Source organism: Leucoraja erinacea, chromosome 19 (genome assembly GCF_028641065.1).
Source record: "Leucoraja erinacea ecotype New England chromosome 19, Leri_hhj_1, whole genome shotgun sequence".
Lineage (NCBI taxonomy): Eukaryota > Metazoa > Chordata > Chondrichthyes > Rajiformes > Rajidae > Leucoraja > Leucoraja erinaceus.
Genome location: NC_073395.1, coordinates 7,084,633 through 7,108,846, shown reverse-complemented (window position 1 = coordinate 7,108,846; position 24,214 = coordinate 7,084,633). Strand labels below are relative to the sequence as shown.

The 24,214-nt window shown below is 46.7% G+C and overlaps 1 protein-coding gene across 1 annotated transcript; it reads left to right on the top strand.

Annotated features, from left to right (window-relative positions):
• The first annotated feature begins 722 nt into the window (after positions 1–722).
• LOC129706163 (rho GTPase-activating protein 8-like) lies at positions 723–24,214 on the top strand. Its single transcript, XM_055650205.1, has 12 exons — positions 723–833; positions 2,252–2,323; positions 3,725–3,812; positions 7,234–7,365; positions 10,069–10,155; positions 10,706–10,804; positions 14,147–14,220; positions 15,335–15,412; positions 16,587–16,715; positions 21,095–21,198; positions 21,834–22,060; positions 23,345–24,214. The coding sequence occupies exons 1-11, from the start codon at positions 806–808 to the stop codon at positions 22,029–22,031; spliced, it is 1,089 nt and encodes a 362-aa protein (XP_055506180.1). The 5' UTR covers positions 723–805; the 3' UTR covers positions 22,032–22,060; positions 23,345–24,214.

The window sequence follows — 24,214 nt, the reverse complement described above, 5'->3', positions numbered from 1 at the left end:
ACAAGGGCAGATATATAACCCCAGGGGGGGCCACGCGAGAGGCAAGTGTGTTTGGTCTAAGATTGGTTGGCGAACACTACCAAATATAACGCTAATGAATGTACAAACGCTGAGAATGTCAGGCGTTTTGGCACAGTTTAGTTTAGAGATACAGCTCGGAGACAGGCCCTTCGGCCCACCGAGTCCGCGCCGACCAGTGATATCCGCACTTTAACACTATCCTACACACTGGGGACAATTTACAATTTTTACCAATTTAACCTACAAACCTGTTCCGTCTTTGGAGCGTGGGAGGAAACCAGAGCACCCGGAGTAAACCCACGCGGTCTCGGGGAGAGCGTACAAACTCCTTACAGACAGCACCCGTGGTCAGGATCGAACCGGGGTCTCCGGTGCTGTAAGGCAGCGACTCTACCGCTGTACCACCGCTCTCGTTTTGTATATTTCTATTCTGAATAAAGTTTATTTTTTGGGGTGGTGGGGAGTTCCCTCCGCAGATGCCGCCTGATCCGCTGAGTTCCTCCAACAGTGTTTCATTTTGCTGAAGATTCCAGCCTCTGCAGCCCCTTGTGTCATCATCAAACTGAATGAGGTTGTCGTAAATGACTCACTAAAGTATTTATTTGTGAGTCAAGCTGCGAAGAATTGCGACTCATCTTGAGCCTTTTGTCGGAGAGCTGGGAAATTGCTACTAATATCAATTGTAAAAATCTGTTTTGTTTTTTTACCCCCCCTTTCTAATTTAGCCAAAGGTGTGGCAGTTCACCAGAGGGAAGTGTGTGAACAACATCCCAAAGAAGCTGACATGAGCTTGGAGCGGCTCGCTGAGCAAGGTACATGTGGCCAGCTGTGTTTGAGTCCGGCTGTCGGGAATTTAACGGGAACGTTAGAAAACTTTCCTGTAAATGTGAAAAGTTGTGAAACACTTAAGTTTGTTGGGAACTGGCAGCTTTACCAGAGATGAAGAATGATAGATCCTCCTGCATAAAATGACCATTTATAACATCTAGAATCATCTGTAGAAATATAGTGCCGCATGGTTCACAGAAGTATAAGTCCTCTTAACTTGGATAGACACAAGAGTCAATAGTGTTTTGTTGTCATCTGTCCCAGATAGAACACACACATTCTTATTGCAACAGCAAACACAATATGTACACACACACAGTACACTGTACACAATATACACAATGACACACAGCAAAACACCCCACACACACACACACACACACACACACACACACACACACACCCCACACACACACACACACACACCCACACACACACACACACACACACACACACACACACACACACACACCCACACACACACACCCACACACACACACACACACACACACACACACACACACACACACACACACACACACACACACCCCACACACACCCACACACCACACACACACACACACACACACACACACACACACTCACACACACACACACACACACACACACACACACACACACACACACACACACACACACACACACACACACACACACACACACACACACACACACACGGAGAAAGCTTGTTGCAATGGGATGGAAGCTTTGGTCCATTTCAACATGCTGTTCAAACAGATTTTCTGATGTATATTTACATTGGCGTTTATTGACCTTATAAATATAGTTTCTGTTTGAAAAATGTAACTCTTGGTTAATCTACCCCTCCCCCCTCACCTCTCCCAATTTTCAAACTTGAAATAGCTCTGTATTTGAAGCAACTGAGCGTGCGTCAGCTCACATTTCATATATGAAGTTGTGTCATCCCAGTAGACTGGGTTTGCGTTTTGATAATGTAATGATGGTTGCTGCAGGATCTTTTTGCAAGCAGCAAGAAAACACTAGGAATGTGAGTTTCACCGTCCTCCTGATTAAATTTTACCGATCGTATGCCTCGTTGTCACCTTCCCCTTGACTAACAATCATCCATTCAACATCTTCTTTGACCCTCTTGCACTTTGATCTCTCCTATTCACCCCTTGCCCTTCCTTAACTCTCTGTCTCCCTCTCCCCCGACTCGCAGTCTGAAGAAAGGTCTTAATTCCTCCTCTCCATAGATGCTGGCAGTCCCGCTGAGTTACTTGCCAAATTCCCCGGAAAACCTATGTAAATGTACCGATAGATGCTTGCCAGGATGGTTTTTGTCAGTGGTTTGTACGGTTGAGGAAAGAGAGAGGATTTTGACTGATGAGCATTCTGTCACTGTGCTTTATTTTATTAGCTGGAGATGGCCCTTTGGATCTCAATCACCCATTTTATGATGTTGCTCGGCATGGGATAGTCCAAGTGGCAGGTGAGCAAACAGATCTCTAAATAGTCCTTCCTCCTTTATTCCCATCGTTCCCTGGAAATCATTATTGTTATTTATCCTATTCTGATGAAGGGTCTCGACCTGAAACTCCCGATGGGTGACTCCAGCATTTTAGAAACATAGAAAATAGGTGCAGGAGGAGGCCATTCGGCCCTTCGATCCAGCAGAGCGAAGGACTAGGTGAAGTTTTGGATGCTGCCTCACCCGCTGAGTTTCTCCAGCATTTTTGTCCACCTTCGATTTTTCCAGCATCTGCAGTTCCTTTCTTAAATAAAATATAATCACAATATCCTGAAGCACTGTACACCTAATGACGTGCTTCTAACCTGAAGCTGATATCGAAACATAGAAAATAGGTGCAGGAGTAGGCCATTCGGCCCTTCGAGCCTGAACCGCCATTCAATATGATCATGGCTGATCATCCAACTCAGTACCCTGTACCTGCCTTCTCTCCATACCCACTGACCCCTTTAGCCACAAGGGCCACATCTAACTCCCTCTTAAATATAGATTTGACACTGTAGTAAAAAGTAGCAGTTTAGTTCAGTTTCTTGTCACGTGTATCGAGGTACAGTGAAAAGCTGTTGCTGCGTGCTAACCAGTCAGCAGAAAGACAATACATGATTACAATCGAGCCATTTGCAGTGTACACATACATGATAAAGGGATAAGCGTTTACTGCTCCAAGGAAGACCATTGGAGGCCGTAATGAATACTGTGTGACGTTGTCAGTGCCTTGCACAGAGGTCACAGCCTCCGCATTAAAGGACATTCTTTTAGAAAGGAGATGAGGAGAAATTTATTTTAGTCAGAGGGTGGTGAATCTGTGGGATTCTTTGCCACAGATGGCTGTGGAGGCCAAGTCTGGATATTTTTAAGGCAGAGATAGATGGATCCTTGATTAGTACGGGTGTCAGAAGTTAAGGGGAGAAGGCAGGAGAATGGGGTTAGGATGGAAAGATAGATCAGCCATGATTGAATGGCGGAGTAGACTTGATGGGCCGAATGTGCGGGCGGTGGGAGAGGCGTGAAACTTGGCGCAATGGCAGCACAGGAGAACGGTGAGTGAACTGGCGAACAATCATGGCGCTTTCCCGAACCGTTTTTGCGCAAATAGAAAGACCGCACAAACCAGAAGATAACAAGGTCAGAGTTTTAGTCGTGTAGAGATGGAGATAGATTGTTCAATCCAATTTGCCCCATGTTACCGGCCTCTGCACTAACACTTCAGTGTTGTTAATGTTCTTTTCAGCTGTGGAATTGTAATGGCTGTACTCTAATGACAATGTATGTGAGCTACAATTCTGCTCTCATTGTGTGTGTTTGGGTGTGTAGCTCTCGTTTAATTTTATTATGTAAATGAAGTTTTCTGTTTCCAATCAGGTGATGATAATTACGGCAGGAAGCTGGTCATCTTTAGCTGCTGCAGGATGCCTCCGTCCCACCAACTAAACCACCAGAAGCTCCTCGAGTAAGTGTTGCTTTTTGTAACCAACCCTTCATTAATGATTTGCAAGAATCGTGTTGTTATTTCTGTACTCTCCTCATAGAGTCACACAGTGTGGAAACAGGCCCTTCGGCCCGACTTGCCCACACCAGCCCACATGTCCCACCCCACCTGCCTGCATTTGGCCCATACCCCTCTAAACCTGTCCTTTCCATGTACCTATCTAAATGTTTCTTAAATGTTGCAATAGTCCCTGCCTCAACTACCTCCTCAGGCAGCTCGTTCCATACACCCACCATCCTTTGTGTAGAAAAATGAATAAATAAAATTAAAAATATATATTTAATTTTTTTTTTAAAGTTGCCCCCCGGGTTCCTATTAAATCTTTTCCCCCCTCACCTTGAACATATGTCCTCCGGTTCTCGGTTCCCCTACTCTGGGCAAGAGAGTCCGCACAGCCGTGCTAATCTGCACCATTCTTAAGGGCCTGTCCCACGAGCATGCAACCTGCATGCGGCAAGCGCGACCTGTTTCAATAGTCTCTGCGCGCGTGACAAGTCGGCTACCTCCTCAGGCAGCTCGTTCCATACATCCACCACCCTTTGTGTAGAAAAATTAAATAATATTTTTTTAATGTAAACTTTGTTTGCTTTTTTTTTCGGTAAAGTTAGAGCCTGCCTCGAGCGTTTAACGCCGGGTTTATCCTGAAATCTTGTCCGGAGTTTGCCTCCCCGACCCCCTTCCACGCACCCCAGTGTGTAGGGAAAAGTGGGCTAACATATGTCCTCCGTTTCTAAAAACGCATGAGATCCCAATAACTCTGGTTTCTGAAAGATTCAAAAGAGAACATTTTGCACATTTGTTAAATAACCATGTGGTTAATCTGCACAGTGGCGCAGCGGTAGAGTTACCGCCTCACAGCGCCAGAGACATGGGCATGATACTGACCATGGGTGCTGTCCGTATGGAGTTTGTACCTTCTCCCTACGACCGCGTAGGTTTTCTCCGGGTTTTCCGATTTCCACCCAAACTCCAAAGACATGCAGGTTTGTAGGTTAATTGGTTTTGGTACAAAAATCGTAATTTGTCCCTCCTGTGCAGGGTAGTGTTAGCGTACGGGGTGATCGGGTCGGTACGGACTCGCTGGGCCGAAGGGTCTGTTTCACTCTGTATCTCTAAAAAAGAACCACTTGCACTTGGTTTCACTAAAATAAACCTAAGCACGGTAGAACCTCCCATTAAACGGGATCATAAGTTACATGGGATACATATGGAGTTCTCCTCCACAACTCCCCCTATCTCCACTCTTCATTAGACTGTTACTTTAGAGATACAGTGTAGAAACAGGCCCTTCAGCAGATTGACTCCACGCCGACCAGTGAACACGATCCTACTCACTAGGGACAATCTCCAATTTCCACCAAACCCAATTAACTTATACAGTGCCCTCCATAATGTTTGGGACAATGACCCATCATTTATTTATTTGCCTCTGAACTCCACAATTTGAGATTTGTAATAGGAAAAAAATCACATGTGGTTAAAGTGCACATTGTCAGATTTTAATAAATAGACAATAGGTGCAGGAGTAGGCCATTCGGCCCTTCGAGCCAGCACCGCCATTTAATGTGATCATGGCTGATCGTCCCCAATCAGTACCCCGTTCCTGCCTTCTCCCCATATCCCTTGACTCCGCTATTGTTAAGAGCCCTATCTAGCTCTCTCTTGAAAGCATCCAGAGAACCTGCCTCCACTGCCCTCTCAGGCAGAGAATACATGATTACAATCAGACTCACCACTCTCTGTGAGAAAAAGTGTTTCCTCGTCTCTGTTCTAAATGGCTTACTCCTTATTCTTAAACTGTGGCCCCTGGTTCTGGACTCCCCCAACATCGTGAACATGTTTCCTGCCTCTAGCGTGTCCAAGCTCTTAACAATCTTATATCTTTCAATTAGATTCCCTCTCATCCTTCTAAACTCCAAAGTGTACAAGCCCAGCTGCTCCATTCTCTCAGCATATAACAGTCCCTCCATCCCGGGAATTAACCTTGTAAACCTACGCTGCACTCCCTCAATAGCAAGAATGTCCTTCCTCAAATTAGCATCTGAGAATAATCCAGACGTCATTTAAGTTGGCATCACGCATCACTGAAGGGCCCGTTCTTTAGACTTTAGATTTTAGAGACACAGCACAGGAGCAGGCCCTTCAGCCCACCGAGTCTGTGCCGTTGGCGCGCGGAGATTTTGGACACTGTCAGATTTTCGGAGCCCCGCGCGATGTCAGGACCAGCCCCGCGCTTCTAAGTGGGACCGGCCCTGCGCGGCCATAAGGTGCCCTTACGCCTCAAGCGACCACGTTTGGTCGCGCCAAACGCATGCAAGTGGGACAGGCCCTTTACTCCAGCATTTTGTGTGTCTATCTTCGGTGTAAACCAGTGAACCTCCTGCACGCAGTCTTGCAACACTCCAATGCAATGATGCATGCACGTGATTATTACTCTGTAGCAACAGTAGGTGAATGGACTGATTGGAATCCCATGAATGTAATTTCTTCTTAGCTGAGGATAAAGACTGGCCCGACAGCGCCATCTTGTGGAATGTAGCATGAGGGACATTTCTCAACTATGGGTAGTTTAGTTTAGATATGCTGCGCAGAAACAGGCCCTTCAGCCCATCGAATCCACGCTGACCAGCGACCCTCGCACTATCCTACACGCACTACATTTATAATCAAGCCTCTGGAGAGAAGGGACGGGTGACGTTTCGAGTCGAGACCCTTCATCAAATTGAACCTGAAGAAGGGTCTCGACCCGAAACGCCACCCATTCCTTCTCTCCAGAGATGCTGCCTGTCCCACTGAGTTACTCCAGCTTTTTGTGCCTGTTGTGGGTTTAAACCAGCATCTGCAGGCCCTTCAGTGCATCAAGTTCATACCGACCATCGATCACCCGTCCACAATGTACAGAGGCCAAGTAACCTGCAGACCTCTAATTCTTTGGGATGTGGGAGGAAACCGGGGCATGTTCAGGGAGAACGTGCAAACTCCACACGGACAGCACCCGAGGTCGGGATCGAACCCGGGTCTCCGGTGCTGTGAGGCAGCAACTCCACCACTGCACCAGTCCCCAGTATATCCCACTAATTGAACTGAGCTAAAGAGGGGGTGAGATGCTATGGTTTTAATCAGTTGGATAAACTGGGGATTGGCGATCCACTATCCTGTCAGTGAAATTTATTTCCTAAGTCGATCTCGAGAAAACGGCCGTATTTTTGCCGAGGTTAATCTGTCAGTGTGTTGAAACGTGCGCTCTGATCAATATCAGTTTCTGCCGCTCGCCTGTGTGGACCTTGGCGGGGTTTAAAAGAGAATGTCATTTTAGAAAATTGGCCAGCGATGCAGGAAGTTATTGTGAAACCTCTGACACTGTTTTCTCTACCCCGCCTAGATACCTGAAGTATACGTTGGATCAGTATGTAGAGAGCGACTACATTCTGGTTTACTTCCACCACGGCTTGAAGAGCTTCAACAAGCCATCTTTAAGCTGGCTACAGAATGCGTACAAGGAATTCGACAGAAAGTGAGGCAGTTTCTTCCTAGTTGGTCCACCTACACTCGCTAGTATAAAAGGAACAGACTAGACATGTTGTACAAGATTCAAAAGGGGATGGTGGGCATAACTGCAGATAGATACATAAGGACAGAAAGGAGAACAAGAAGGAGAAATGATATGCAGTTGTACAGGGTCTTGATGAGACCACACTTGGAGTATTGCGTACAGTTTTGGTCTCCAAATCTGGGGAAGGACATTCTTGCCATAGAGGGAGAACAGAGACGGTTCACCAGACTGATTCCTGGGATGTCAGGACTTTCATATGAAGAAAGACTGGATCGACTCGGCTTGTACTCGCTAGAATTTAGAAGATTGAAGGGGGGGTCTTATAGAAACTTACAAAATTCTTAAGGGGTTGGACAGGCTAGATGCAGGAAGATTGTTCCCAATGTTGGGGAAGTCCAGGACAAGGGGTCACAGTTTAAGGATAAGGGGGAAATCTTTTAGGACCGAGATGAGGAAAACTTTTTTCACAGAGAGAGTGGTGAATCTCTGGAATTCTCTGCCACAGAAGGTAGTTGAGGCCAGTTCATTGGCTATATTTAAGAGGGAGTTAGATGTGGCCCTTGTGGCTAAAGGGAGCAGGGGGTATGGAGAGAAGGCAGGTGCAGGATACTGAGTTGGATGATCAGCCATGATTATATTGAATGGCGGTGCAGGCTCGAAGGGCCGAATGGCCTACTCCTGCACCTAATTTCTATGTTTCAAATAGAAATCCCATTCGCCAGGACAGATATTTATAAGAACTCGTTCTTTGTAAGAACCTTAAGGGAATTGAATAAACTAGACAACAGTATAGTCAAATCACCTTCACTAGACAGTTTTTAAGGGGGCACTAACAGCACATTAGTGCCCCCTTAAAAAACAGAGACCACATCCAAGTTGGCGATAGGCAGAGTACCGACTACAAATCCAGAAGATTCAGAAGAGGGATGCAGTTTATCTCTGTTTATGCCAAACACACACCATTTGCTTAGGTAAAGGGAAGGGGGCGAATTGGTTGAATTCTACAGCACTTCCTGAACGCTTGGCGAAATGGCGCAGACTCGTACAGCAAGAAGATAGACACCAAATGCTGGAGTGACTCAGCGGGAGGGGGGTGGGGGCATCTGTGGAGAGAAGGAATGGGTGACGTTTCAAGCCGAGGACCTTCTGACTCGCTCGTACAGCAAGGAAACAGTTCAACACGTCCATGCTGACTGACTACCTGATCGAAACTAGGGTCAGGAGTAGGCCATTCGGCCCTTCGAGCCAGCATCGCCATTCAATACGATCATGGCTGACCACCCACTATCGGTACCCCGTTACTGTTTTGGTTCTCCCCACCCCCCCCATATATCCCTTGATCTAGACGGCCACATCTACACTAATATCCATCACACTTTGCCTATACCACATCTATGCAGCCACTCCTCAGTCACCTGTGCTGTACTGGTAGGAATATTGTTCTAGGGTAGACAAAAATGCTGGAGAAACAGCGGGCAAGGCAGCATCTATGGAGCGAAGGAAATAGGCAACGTTTCGGGCCGAAACCCTTCGAAGAAGGGTTTCGGCCCGAAACGTTGCCTATTTCCTGTAGCTTAGACCCTCGAGTCCTGGTGACATCCTTGTGAATCTTCTCTGCTCTCTTTCTAGTTTTTATTACTACAGTTTAATTTGTGGTCTGGGCTGAGTTACTGTGGAAGGTACAGGAGCCTGAAATCTGGTGCATCCAGGTTCAGGAACAGCTTCTTCCCCACAGCCATCAGGCTATTAAACACACTCTGAACTATAACAGCCTATTGCACTACATCTGACTGTTTATATGTATATATATATATATATATATATATATATATATATATATATATATATGTATATATATATATATATATATATGTGTGTGTGTGTGTGTATATATATATATATGTGTGTGTGTATATATATATGTGTGTGTATATATATATGTGTGTGTATATATGTATATATATATATATATAGTCTATGCTATATAGACACACTGATCTGTTCTGTATTTATGCCTACTATATTCTGTTGTGCTGCAGCAAAGCAAGAATTACATTGTCCTATCTGGGACACGTGACAATAAACGCTCTTGACTTGATCAGCCCCTCTCTATAGGTAATGGATAATGAAAGGGGGGGTTTGTGGTTGAATGAAACGTGAAATAAATAGAATGATGGAGGATGAGGCATGGGGCAAGTAAAGAATTAAATGGCAAGCCTGGAGGGGTAGAACTGCAACAAGAGGAAGAAAAAGTTGGAAATATGGAAGTTTTGCAAATGGCGATTGATTTTGAAAATATCTACATTGCTGAGTGTAACGCTCCTGGTGTGAAGACGAGATGTATCTATTATCATTGGGGAAATGGGGGAGCACAGAGAGATAAGGATGGGAGTGAACTGGAGAATTGAAGTCTGAAGAAGGGTCTCGACCCGAAAACGTCACCCGTTCCTTTGCGGGGGTGACGCCTGTACGATCGTGAGTTGTCGCCCAAAGAGCCGTGCCTTTTTCTGGTCGCCGCTGGATTTTCAACCCGTTGAAAATTTTCAGCGACCTGCTGCGACTACGACAGTCGCCGAAAAAAATCGCGTATGTGGTTCAAGCCCTTTACACTCACCAGGGATTTTTCAACAGCATTGGTTCAAAAATGTTTTTTCTCTCTTCCAGATACAAGAAAAATCTCAAAGCCCTCTACGTCGTACATCCGACAAACTTTATCCGAGTTCTCTGGAATATTTTTAAGCCACTTATAAGGTATGTTTCGTGAAATGGCGCGGAATTACTCTGGTTGAGGTTCCAGGAGCAAAATGAAGCATAAAGGGCCTGTCCCACTGTTAATCAATCAATCCGTTGTATTCGTCACGTATGAGCTAATTCAAGAGTTCTCCCGAGTTTCCCCTGATTAGAACTCGGAGAATTACGGTAATAGCCGTTTGTTGGTACTCGGGGCTCTCGTGGACATTTTTCACACTGTTGAAAAAAACTTCACGAGCTTACCGCGTTTCCCGAGTACCTGCCGTTAACGTTAGAGCCGTGGACTGTTTACCCTCAACTGTTGAGGCCAGTTCGGGGCTATATTTAAGAGGGAGTTACATGTTTCACACTCAGTTGGAAAAGGCAACGGGAACTGAGTTGGATGATCAGCCATGATCATATTGACCGCGGTTCCCGAAAAGATCAGCTGATCATGGCCTCCTCCTGTTAACGTTACGAGAGCCGCTAAGAGACTTCCCGAGCTCCGACGTACCCGCTACGTAAATTCTACTTTTTTTTTAATCTTGTCCATTCTTGAATTTGCTTTCAGTCGTAAATTTGGAAAGAAAGTCACTTATGTGAATTACCTGAGCGAACTAAGGGAACATCTCAACTGCGATCAACTCATTATTGCCCCAGAAGTGATCAGGTTTGCTTTGAAATTATTTTTTATTTCTGCTATATTTTCCTTCTTAGCTTTTAAACTTTTGAGATACAGCGAGGAAGCGGGTCCTTTGGCCCACCGAGTCCGCACCAGCCAGCGATCCCCAACACAACACTAGGGTCAATCTACACTTGTGCCTAATGTACAAACCCAAGCCAATGAACCTACAATCCTGTATGTCTTTGATTCAGATTCAGATTCAACTTTAATTGTCATTGTCAGTGTACAGTACAGAGACAACGAAATGCAGTTAGCATCTCCCTGGAAGAGCGACATAGAATATGATTTCAATAAATAAATCTATTTACATGTATACAGACATAGTGTTTTTCCTGTGGGAGGAGTGTCTGGGGGAGGGGGGGTGGTGATTGGCAGTCACCGAGGTACATTGTTGAGTAGAGTGACAGCCGCAGGGAAGAAGCTGTTCCTCGACCTGCTGGTCCGGCAACGGAGAGACCTGTAGCGCCTCCCGGATGGTAGGAGGGTAAACAGTCCATGGTTGGGGTGAGAGCAGTCCTTGGCGATGCTGAGCGCCCTCCGCAGACAGCGCTTGCTTTGGACAGACTCAATGGAGGGGAGCGAGGAACGGTGATGCGTTGGGCAATTTTCACCACCCTCTGCAGTGCTTTCCGGTCGGAGACAGAGCAGTTGCCATACCATACTGTGATGCAGTTGGTAAGGATACTCTCGATGGTGCAGCGGTAGAAGTTTGAGGTGTGGATCTCGGAGAAGGTCACAGAGAGAAACTCCGCACAGACAGCACCCGTAGTTGGGATTAAAACCCCATCTCTGGCGCTGTGAGGCAGCAACTCTTAACGCCCTACAGTATGCAGGTGTCTTTTGGTTTCTCCTCTTGTAGAGCCAATGTGGAAACAGGCCCTTCGGCCCAACTTGCCCACACCAACCAACCAACATGTCCCAGCTACACTAGTCCCACCTGCCTGTGTTTGACCCTTCTCTTGTATACCTTACAATGTATAAGAGTGAGCTTGTGGCCATGGTTGTTGTGCGTAAGGCAATCACTAGCATTCTTTAATAATAGACTTCTTCACACAGCATTGATCAGTGTAACTACAGCATTCAGTTGCCTGGGGGCGATCCAGTTAATATTGAACAGAGATGGTCAAAGCTCAATGACCAAACCTTTTGAAGTTAGGCAGCCACCTTCGTAGCGTTGAGATTCCCAACCTTCCCAGAGCCACCGGCTCGGTGACACGCTGCTAACTTGTTGACGCTAACCGTGAAATGCAAACATAACAACAACACTCCAGCAATTTTCATCTCCGCAGTCGGTCGTGGGGAGATGCAGCGATGAAACAGGGTGGCACGCTGGCCGAGCTGATGCCTCACTGCGCGGGAGACCTGGGTTTAATCCTCCCCACAGGTGCTGTCTGTGTGGAGTTTGCACCTTCTCTCTGCGACCACAGGGGTTTTGTCTGGGTGTTTCTCCCACATTCCTCCCCACATCTGGGTTTGTAGTTTAATGGTCCTCGGTGAAATGGCCCCCAGTGTGTAGGGAGCAGATGAGGAATTGGGAACACACAGAACTAGTGTGAGCGTGTGATTTGTGGTCAGCATGGACTCGGTTGGCCAAAGGGCCGGTTTCTATGATGTATGTCTGAGCTGCCCAGACCATTCGTCCCAGCAAACCCACGGCAAATGTCAGCCACCCATTTAGATGATTCCCATTGTTGCTCCGTACCCCCTGTTCACCCTCACACGGTGGCAATTTACCGCAGCCCATTAAGAAACAGCTGGACAGGTGCATGGGTAGGATAGGTTTAGGGGGATATATGGGCCAAAAGCAGGCAGGTGGGGACTAGTGTAGATTGGACACGTTGGGCATGTTGGGCTGAATGGCCTGCTTCCACGCTGTATGACTCTATCATCCACTAGCCCAATACATATTGCCATGTATTGCCAAACCAAATTGCCCAGGGTAAATGCACGCTTATCCAGGGTGAGTGCAAACTCCACATAGACAGCACCCGAGGATCTGTCTGTGAAGCAGCGGCTCCACAGTACCTTCAGCACCCAGCAATGATAAACTAATCCCTGTACATGTAATCTTTCCTTCACTGTTCCTGCATTTCCCCAGCAGGGGGTCGGTCGCTGGTGGGCGTGAACTCGGTGGGCCGAAGGGCCTGTTTCCGTGCTGTATCTCTAAACTAAACTAAACTGCATGTGCTTGAAGTGATATTCACGTCCAGCCTCTTTCTGTCAGGTATGATGAGAAACTGAGAGTTTCTCAAAAGGGAGGAGCACCCCAAGCAGCGAAGACCCCCCCACCCCGACCACCCCTTCCTCAGCAGCAGTTCGGTGTCAGTCTGCAGTAGTAAGTATTTGCATGATTCATCTGAGATTTATTATAATTATGATTTTTCAATCTCATATTTAAACTGAGTTGTTAATCTGAACAATCAGTGGCTTGGATAAATATCGGAGTTGATTTTAAGCTTTAGTAGTGAATTTCAGGCTCAGCGGTCGAGTTGCTGCCTTACAGCGCCAGAGACCCGTGTTCGATCCTGTCGATCGAAGGCAGGAGAATGGGTTCAGGAGGGAGAGATAGATCAGCCATGATTGAATGGCGGAGTGGACTTGATGAGCCGAATGGCCCAATTCTGCACCTATCACTTATGACGACGGATGCTGTCTGTGTGGAGTTTGCACGTTCTCCCTGTGACCTTGTTGGTTTCTCCGGTTTGCTCCCACACCCTAAAGAAGTGCGGGTTTATAGTTGAATTGGTCTCTAAATAAATGCCCCTGGTGGGTAGGGAGTGGGTGAGAAAGTGGGATAACATAGAACTAATACGGACGGGTGATCAATGGTCGGCGTGGACTCGATGGGCTGAAGGGCCTGTTTCCATGATGTGTCATGCAATAACAAAAAAAAGCGGGGGGGGGGTGGGGGAGGCGGCAGTGGTGAGGGCACTGGGGACCACTCTGGTTGCATGAAAAATCCTCTTGCAGATGGTGATTGGCGCAAAGAAATAAAAATCAAATTCTCCTCTCGAAACTCCCCCATCTCGTTCTCTTATTGTTAACCCCATTTTCTAAACTGGCTTCATCCTCAGCCAAGGTTTTGCTCATCAAGTTTCCACATCAAGTTGGACCAATCTCTGAAGTGTTTGAAAATACTCTTGTAAAAATACCTTGGGTGTTTGAAAATACTCTTGTAAAAATACCTTGGGGATATTTCACAAAATGAATGTAAATGAATGATTCCGTGTGGCTTTTTAGCTTGACTTTCTCACAGAACTGACATGTGTGCAGCCGAGTTACTATTTTACCGAAATCTATTCCTTACTTTTTAATAAAACCCACCAGCCTCCGAGACAAAGGGAACGGAGAAACGATTCCTCTGGTCATGAGACAGACGGTGCAGTTCCTGAAACAGAATGGTACGTTGAGCTTCCCCTTCTGTGTGAAGAATGGTGGCTTTTGATGTGGAGAGTTAAACCCCTTCCTGTCCCACTTAGGAAACCTGAACGGAAACCTCTGGAGACTTTGCGCCCCGCCCAAGGTTTCCGTGCGGTTCCCGGAGGTTTTTGTCAGTCTCCCTACCTGCTTCCACTACCTGCAACCTCTGGCAACCACCTGCAACCTCTGGGAACCTTGGGTGGGGCGCAAAGTCTCCAGAGGTTTCCGTTCGGGTTTCCTAAGTGGGACAGGGGCTTTACAATCCCTCCCATTCAGTTGTCAATATCTGAGCGGTCACGGTGGCGCAGCGGTAGAGTCGCTGCCTTACAGCGAATGCAGCGCCGGAGACCTGGGTTCGATCCCGACTACGGGCGCTGTCTGCACGGAGTTTGTACCTTCTCCCCGTGACCTGCGTGGGTTTTCTCCGAGATCTTCGGTTTCCTCCCACACTCCAAAGACGTACAGGTTTGTAGGTTAGTTGGCTTGGTAAATATAAAACTTGGCCCTGGTGGGCGTAGGATATAGTGTTAGTGTGCGGGGATCGCTGGTCGGCACGGACCCGGTGGGCCGAAGGGCCTGTTTCCGCGCTGTATCTCTAAAACTAAAATATGGAAAAAAACCTACCTGGCCATTTTCTAATTCTATACAATAGTTTTCAACTAAAGTCACAAAGTTCTGGAGTAACTCGGAGGGCCAGGCAGTGTCCCTGGAGGTAACGCTTCGGACCGGGAACCTCCTCCAGTCTGAAGAAGTGTCCCGTCCCAAACCGGGGGGGGGGGGGGGGGAGCTGTTCAGTTTGAGAGCCACAGCGGCAAAGGATCTCCTGTGGCGTTCTGTGCTGCATCTTGGTGGGACCGGTCTGTGGTGAAGGGACCTCGGGTTGACCAGTGTGGACAGTGAAGCCAATGTGGGCCAAAGGTCTCGGGTCTGTACCCTGTATCTCTAAGACAGTGGAACTGCAGATGCAGACTCAGTCCAAAGGTTTCGGCCCGAAACGTTGCCTATTTCCATCGCTCCATAGATGCTGCTGCACCCGCTGAGTTTCTCCAGCAATTTTGTGTACCTTCTCTAAGACTAATGTTCTTTTGTGTTTAGCACTTCAAACGGAAGGAATATTCAGGAGATCGGCCAACATCCAGATCATTAAGGAAATCCAGAAACAATATAATCTGGGTAAGTGTCCAGCTGGTCAACGTGATCACCAGACCAACTCATTCATAAAGTGGTGATCGTGAAGTAAACATCAAGTTGTGTTCTCAACCCTGTGACCAGCTTCGTTTTTTTAGGAAGGAACTGCAGATGCTGGTTTTCACCGAAGATAGACACAAACTGCTGGAGGAACTCAGCGGGTGTGGGCGGCATCTCTGGAGAGAAGGAATGGGTGACGTTTCGGGGCCTGAAGAAGGGTCTCGACCCGAAACGTCACCCATACTTCCTCTCCCTAGACGATGCCTGTCCCGCTGAGTTACTCCAGCATTTTGTGTCTATCTTTGTATTTATAGGTGCGGTGACGTTTCGGGTCGAGACCCTTCGCCAGTCTGAAGAAGGGTCTCCACCCGAAATGTCACCTGTTCCATTTTCTCCAGAGATGCTGCCTGTCCCACTGAGTTACTCCAGCTCTTTTTGTCTATCTTCAGTGCAAACCAGCATCTGCAGTTCCTTCAAGCACTGTTTTAGGGGTCGGATGCAAACTTGATAATTTCGCCAGAGTTAAGGGCAATCAAGAGTTCTCCCAAGTTTCACTGATTCGACCTCCCCTCCCCTCCCCTCCCCCCCCCTCCCCTCCCCCCTCCCCTCCCCTCCCCTCCCCCTCCATCTACACATCCCCATGGACTCCATCTACACTTCATGCTGCCCTGGAGGAAAAGCAGCTGACATAATCAAAGACTTGTCTCGTCCTGGTCATTCCAACTCCCTGCTACCATCAGGCGACGGAAAACACGAACAGCGACAGCTTCCCCCCCCCCCCCCCCCAGGATCTACCCCCTGTTTCTTCCCCTTTGATCTACCCGCTGTACTCGTGTTTGATGGACCGTATGCACCTATAGTATTACAGGTCCACCAGTGGCCAATAAATTGGTGGCTGATTGGATTTGAGCTCACAGCCCAATGGTATAGACACCTACTCTAATCAAGAACCTATCCATCTCTGCCTTAGAAATATCCACTGACATGGCCTCCACAGCCGTCTGTGGCAAAGAATTCCACAGATTCACTGCCCTCTGACTAAAGATCTGCTGCTGGTGGGATTATTTGCAACAATGTTTGTATCAGAATGGACGCTCCGATAGACGGGAATGTTGATGTATTCAGTGGAGACTAATATTATCTTTAACTGCAACTTTAGGAAAACTCATTAAGTTTGAAGAATATGGAGATGAACATGTTCCTGCTGTAATCTTAAAAACCTTCCTGCGAGAACTCCCGGAGCCAATCCTCACCTCTCAGATTTACGATCACGTCCAGAGTATTGGAAGTGAGTACAAGGTTTTGTTTTCCTCTTGTATCCTCCCCCAATGTGCACAACTCGAAGCAGCCCCGTTTCTCCGTCTGTTGAATGAACGGCAGATTTTTTAAATATTTCAAAACTATTGAGACCCGGGTTCGATCCCGACCACGGGTGCTGTCTGTACGGAGTTTGTACGTTCATCCCGTGACCTGCGTGGGTTTTGTCCGAGATCTTCGGTTTCTTCCCACATTCCAAAGGAATGCAGGTTTGTAGGTTAATTGGCCTGTTTCTGCGCTGTACCTCTAAACTTAACTATGTCGTATAATGAGTTAGAAAAAATCACTGGAACAGCTCAGCAGGTCGGGCAGCATCTGTGGAGGAAAAAGGACCAATGGCACTTGGGACTCGAGAGTCCCTCCAACCCAAAACGTGTCCATTTCCCTTCACATATGCTGCCTGGCGCGCAAAATTCCTCCAGCAATTTACTTATTGCTCAGGATTCCAGCACCTGCAGTCTCTTGTGCCTTGTACTGTCTGTACGGAGTTTGCACGTTCTCCCCGTGGATTTTCTCCGGGATTCCCAAAGAACTACAGGTTAACTGGCTTGGTAACATTGTAAATTGCCCCTAACCTGCAGGGTAGTAGTGTCAGTGTACGGGGGAGGGGGTCGCTGGTCGGCACGGACTCGGTGGGCCGAAGGTCCTGCTTCCCAGCTGTATCTCTAAACTAAAGCAGCTATAAAGAAGTCTATTCCTTTGGAACGGGTGGCAAGGGTTATGGGGAGTAGGCAGGAAAATGGGATTAGGAGGCAGAGATCAGCCATGACTGAATGGTTGGAGTAGATCCGATGGGCCGAATGGCCTAATTGTACTCTGGTGAATTTGTGTTGTCTGTTTGACTCCTTGATCAATAAATCTTCTGCACTGGCGTTACATGAAGCATTGTGCAATGTTGTGTGTGGAAACTTGCTGAACCACATTTCTCAGATTACATCAGTGATCACACCAAGCATATCCGGAGATTATTTCCTGTTGTGGCTCTGGTTTAATTTGTACTCTTGTTCCTCAAATTCCCTGAGCATAAACTCGTGCACCAACTCCTGCCTGACCCACGGCAAATCCAAACCCGTGCGCCACGGGTTAATTGGCCTCCATGCTTTAACGGAAACCTGACGGGTAACGTTTTAAACACAAGGGGTGGTGGGTGCATGGAACCAGCTGCCAGAGGAGGTGGTCGAGGCAGGGACTATCGCAACGTTTAAGATTCATTTACACTAGGCAATAAGTGCAGGAGTAGGCCATTCGGCCCTACGTGCCAGCACCGCCATTCAACGTGATCATGGCTGATCATCCACATTCAGTACCCCGTTCCTGCCTTCTCCCCATATCCCCTGACTCTGCTATCGTTAAGAGCTCTATCTAACTCCCTCTTGAAGGCATCCAGAGAATTGGCCTCCACTGCCTTCTGAGGCAGAGAATTCCACAGATTCACAACTCTCTGGGTGAAAAAGTCTTTCCTCATCTCCGTTCTAAATGGTCGACCCCATATTCTTAAACTGTGGCCCCTGGTTCTGGACTCCCCCAACATCGGGAACATGTTTCCTGCCTCTAGCGTGTCCAAACCCTTAATAATCTTATATGTTTCAATAAGATCCCCTAGACAGGTGCATGGATGGAACAGGGTTTAGAGGGATGTGGGCCAAATGCAGGCAGGTGTGACTAGCGTAGATGGGACGTGTTGGCCGGTGTGGGCGAGTTGGGCCGAAGGGCCTGTTTCAACGCTGCGTGACTCTACATCTACAAGCGGAACAAACTCACTCTGCTGTGAGCTAATCCAAGAAATGAGCCCTGTGTGTTTCTAAATTAAATAGTTTGAAGGTTGTTGTCGGCGTGCCTGATCTACCAATGAATCATTGTCTGAAGTGGTGCTCAGGCATGTGTTAACAGATGGAGGATCAGAAGATGAGGTTTGTCCAAATATATATGTAGATGTAAAAAAAAAACCAACAATTTACCCTTTAGCTTTTATTTTTCTTGTTTTCCTGGCATTTATGAAATTCTGGATCATGTCCCAACCCTGGGAACAGGGCTGATTCTGCAAAGCCAGTGAACATTAGCATTTTGCCTGTGGCTGTGTTCCACTTGTAATGTGCACTCTGTAAACAATAGCTTACTGCAGGAAGAGAACATTGGTGCGATATATTCAGACATCCTTTAACGCAAATGCTTACAAGCAATTGCTCACGATGCACTGTGGTTCTTGCTGTCGTGAAGAATGGATTTTGATGTTTTTCAATGAGAAATGAGGGCAGCGGTGGAGTTGCTGCCTCGCGTCGCCCGACACCCGGGTCCGATAATATCTGTGCGGAGTTTGTGACTGTGTGGGTTTTCTCCGGGTGCTCTGGTCTCCTCCCACACTCCAAAGATGTGCAGCTTTGTGGGTTCATTGGCTTGTGAGGATTGGCCCCAACGTGTAGAATGTGGAAAGTGGGGTAACATGGAACTAGTGTACGGGTGTTAAAGAAGGAACTGCAGATGCTGGTGGACAATCGAAGGTGGACAAAAATGCTGGAGAAACTCAGCGGGTGAAAGCCCTGTCCCACTGTACCAGTTCATTCAAGAGTTCTCCCGAGTTTGCCCTGATTCGAACTCGGAGATTTACGGTAATGGCCGCCTCTAGGTACTCGGGGCTCTCTTGGACATTTTTCAACATGTTGAAAAATCTTCACGAGTCTTCCCGCGCTTACGCCGTGTCCCGTGTACCTGCCGTTAGCATTACGAGCCGCGAAGAGGCATCCCCGAGCTCCGACGTACCCGCTACGTACATTCTACTTGCTTACACCAGTTTGATTTTTTTTTAAACTTGGGAGAGCTCTTGAATGAACTCGTATAGTGGGACAGGGTCTTGAGGCAGCATCTACGGAACAAAGAAAATAGGCAACATTTCGGGCTGAAACGTTGCCTATTTCCTTCGCTCCACAGATGCTGCCGCACCCGCTGAGTTTCTCCAGCATTTTTGTCTACTAGTGTACGGGTGATTGAGGGTCGGCATGGACTCAGTGGGCCGAAGGGCCTATTTCCACACCGTATCTCTAAACTAAAACCACAGCCCATAATACTCTGACATTGTTGGTACAATTGGCCTTGCTTTGCTCAGGGCAGTTCTGGATTTAAGGTTTGTTTTATTTTAATCTACAGTGGAATTTATTTAAGTTGCTCCCCTTTACCAATTTGCCAGGAGCAAGTTTGAAACTTTATTGATTCAATGCGTTAAGGTAGCTATCTATGAGATACGGGCCAGAAGCAGGCAGGTGGGACAGGCATGATGGGGGATCTTGGTCGGCATGGGCAACAGCAATTCTTAATTAGTGCAGGTGTCGGGGGTTATGGGGAGAAGGCAGGAGAATGGGGTCAGGAGGGAGCCATGATTGAATGGCGGAGTGGACTTGATGGGCCGAATGGCCTCATTCTACTCCTATTCGTTATGAACTAAGTTGGGCCGAAGGGCCCGTTCTGCGCTTTATGGCACCATGGCTCGGAGTGACTACAGCTGACACCATAACATTTGAACTAAATTCTAGAGTACAGAAGAGTAATGTTGTCTTTAATTTTAAGAATAAGGAGTAAGCCATTTAGAACGGAGACGAGGAAACACTTTTTCTCACAGAGAGTGGTGAGTCTGTGGAATTCTCTGCCTCGGAGGGCGGTGGAGGCAGGTTCTCTGGACGCCTGGATAGGGCTCTTAAAAATAGCGGAGTCGGGGGATATGGGGAGAAACCAGGAATGGGGTACTGATTGGGGATGATCAGCCATGATCACATTGAATGGCGGTGCTGGCTCGAAGGGCCAAATGGCCTCCTCCTGCACCTATTGTCTATTGAAAGGGGTTGTATAAACACTGTGCCTTGCCCCAGAGATGAGCCTTGCATCTTTCAACAATTGCATACGGTGGTGAAATATTTAATCATGGGGTGAATGCAGTCACTGCAGGGAGAGAGATCTGTGCTGATGAGAATGAAATGAACTTCCATTTCAATAACGAGTGCGTTTGCCAGACGTATTTGCGAGGAGAATGTCTAAAGATGTTGGAGAAGAGGTTTTTCTGCGCAGAAAGATAAGAAATCGAAAGCAGTATTATCTGTACATGTCAGACATTGCTGTACAGATGGGGTCAATGCTCCAGGAGACAGAAATCCACTTTCACAAGAAATAATGTTGATAGTCCTTCACTGTGCAGCTTTTCCACACCTAATGCAGGCAGGGAGAAACAAGTTATAAATAGCCTCTTTTTCTTTCATCGATATTGAAGTAAGTGGAAAAATAAATGGTTTTCATGTTAAACTTCCCTGCCACAGAAAACAACATGGATCAGAGTAAAATCTGACAGGTGTGTACTTTCACTTCTAGCTGTTGAAAGCAGTTTACGTGTGACTCGCTGCAAGCAACTAATGCAGAGACTTCCTGAGCATAACTACATCGTGGTGAAGCACCTGATATGCTTCCTCAACATGGTGAGTTTTTGCAGAAGGATTTTTTTAAACTGGACTGAAGATCTGACCGAGGTTTTGCAAGGGGCAAAGGCTGAGTTTCTGGAGGAACTCAGCAAGTCGGGCAGCATCTGGGGAGGGAAATGGGTCGGTGCCAGATGAAGGGTCCAAATCAATGGACAATAGGTGCAGGCCATTCGGCCCTTCGAGCCAGCACCGCCATTCAATGTGATTATGGCTGATCATCCCCAATCAGTACCCCGTTCCTGCCTTCTCCCCATATCCCCTGACTCTGCTTTCTCTAAGAGCGCTATCTACCTCTTGAAAGTATCCAGAGAACCGGCCTCCACCGCCGTCTGAGGCAGAGAATTCCACAGACTCACAACTCTCTGTGTGAAAAAGAGATGTCCAAGAAATCCAAAATGTCAACTGCCTATTCCCCTCCACTGATGCTGCCTTGACCTGTTGTGTTCCTCCAGCAGTCTTTTGCTCCAGGTCCCAGGATCTGCAGCATTGTGTCTCCATCAATGTATAGTGAGCTCATTGATCTTTCGTCTGTGGCCAGATGAGTTGAAACTTTAATATTGCCAGATAGCTGAGTGTTGGTGGTCTAATGCGGTGCATGTCGTTAAAGTCTAATTAAGTCTCTTTTGCGTTAGGTATCCCAGCAGAGCATTTTCAATAAAATGAACCCCTCAAACTTGGCTTCGGTCTTTGGAGTGAACCTTATCTGGCCCCCGAAAGGACCTGTAACACTGCAAGCCCTTCCCCCGATAAACATGTTTACTGAGCTGATCATCGAATACTACGACCAAGTCTTCAGCTCCAGGATTCTGCCTAATGAGATATTGCCATAAATGCGTTTTGGAAGCGACGCATAACCTTGGTAAGTGAACTGAACCAAGTGGCGATGTGAATCACTGTTCGACCAGCTCCATCCACAGTGTTGCCAGTATTACTGGAACCAATTGCACTGCTAAATAGACATCCTTCATAATACTTGGACGTCTCTTGTCTCACGAAGGTGGTGAAGGAGCCGAGGATGAGAAAGTGTTTAAGAAAGAACTGCAGGTGCTGCTGGAAAACATCGAAGGTAGACAAAAAAAAGCTGGAGGAACTCAGCGGGCGAGGCAGCATCTATGGAGCGAAGAAATAGGCGACGTTTCGGGTCGAGACCCTTCTTCAGACTGATGTCGGGGAAAAGAAAGGAAGAGGCGGAGACAATGGGCTGTGGGAGAGCTGGGAAGGGGAGGGGAAGGAAGGAGAAAGCAAGGACTACCTGAAATCGGTGAAGTCAATGTTCACACTGCTTACCATTACACCCCAGCGGTATGAACATTGACTTCTCCAATCTCAGGTCGTCCTTGCTTTCTCCTTCATTCCCCTCCCATTCCCAGCTCTCCCACAGACTGTGTCCGCCTCTTCCCTTCTTCTTCCACCCCCCCCCCCCCCCACATCAGCCTGAAGAAGTGTCTCGACCCAAAACATCCCCTATTCCTTTGCTCCGTAGATGCTGCCTCACCCGCTGAGTTTCTCCAGCTTTTTTTTGTCATCAGTTTTAAATATGGTATTTAAATGTAACCTCATTCCTCCTCCTTGCTACACAATTGTAGACAGACATCGTTTGTGTTTTACAATGATGGTGGCGTTGAATTTAAAGATCATTCCGTGGGAGGCCAGCTCCTGTCTTGCCAAGTTCTGGTTTCCATGGTGCAAGAAGGAGATGAAAACGGAAGAAAAGGCGGGCGCTCCTCCTGCAGAGTGTGTGTGTGTGTGTGTGGGGTACAAAGTCTGAAACATCATTAACAATTTGATACCAAAATGAATAATCTGCAAGGACAATTCATTTGGGTCGGGGTGCACATGGTCTCGAGATTTCTATTCACGTCGAGCCTTGATCTTATTTTCTAATTGTATAGTTTGGGTGTGGGATAACATCATTATTTGAATGAAATGTTCCTTTAACTACTGAGAGGGGGAGAACCGATCAGAATTAAAAAGTTTCAAATGCAAATCATGTATTACCATGGGCAGCCAGTGGAAATATTGTGGCTGAGCCATTTAGGAAAGTGTTTTGTGACTTCAGTAAAATCTCAAAACTGCGCAGAATAAGTTATAGGTTAAAAAAGCTTCCACTACCCTATGGTTTCCTTTTGTATTTTGTACATAGATTCTATCGTTAGGCTCTCCAGACACCAATATGGAAAGATTTAATCTCATGAGCCAAGAATAATCAGTCGTTTGGTAGGAATATTTTTTACTTTGGAGGTGGCAGAGGAGAAACTTTCAATTCAACAGACCAGACTTGCTTCAGTGTTAAAATGAATCCAGTGTTCAAATGAATGCAGCCAACTTGAAATTTATGTATAAGGAAGAGGAGTTTACATTTTCATCCATTTAAAACAAGAAATTTAGCACCTACGCCTCTGCCTAGTTTTTTATTAATATCAGCAAATGATCATTTTTTTCAAAGATGTTTTTGATAGTTTTTTCTGTCTAGAATCGGTTGAGTTCCATGTTTGCTACTGATACAAACGGTAGCAATTAAATATAAATGTTATTCAGCATTATTGTTTGAGATACGGTTCGCACCATTCAAGCCAAGAGTGTTGATACTGGCGAGGAGTCTTCACTGGTTCCTTCTCCCCCAAGGGAGCAGAGAATGGTTAATTCAAGGGACAACGATGACAAACCAATGTGGCCTAAAATCCTTGTGACTTTATTTCCATCTTAAATGTACTGAGCTTATGCCCTGCATTTGGAAAGAATTAAATGCTATATAAACATAAGCTCTTTTATGCTTTTTTGTTATTAAAATTAAGAAACGTGCCAGATCCTAAGCTGAATTTTCTGTATTTATATTAAAAATGTTTAACAATTAGGTCTGCAATATTCTGTAATTTACTGTTTTTCCAAAACTTCATGTTTAGTGTTTAGTTTCTTGTATTCAATGAGGTTCTGTAACGAAGGCCAATTGGCTCGACTGGTCTCTGATGCGTTGTGTTCTCTACACCCTCAATAAACTGATTTGCGATTTAAA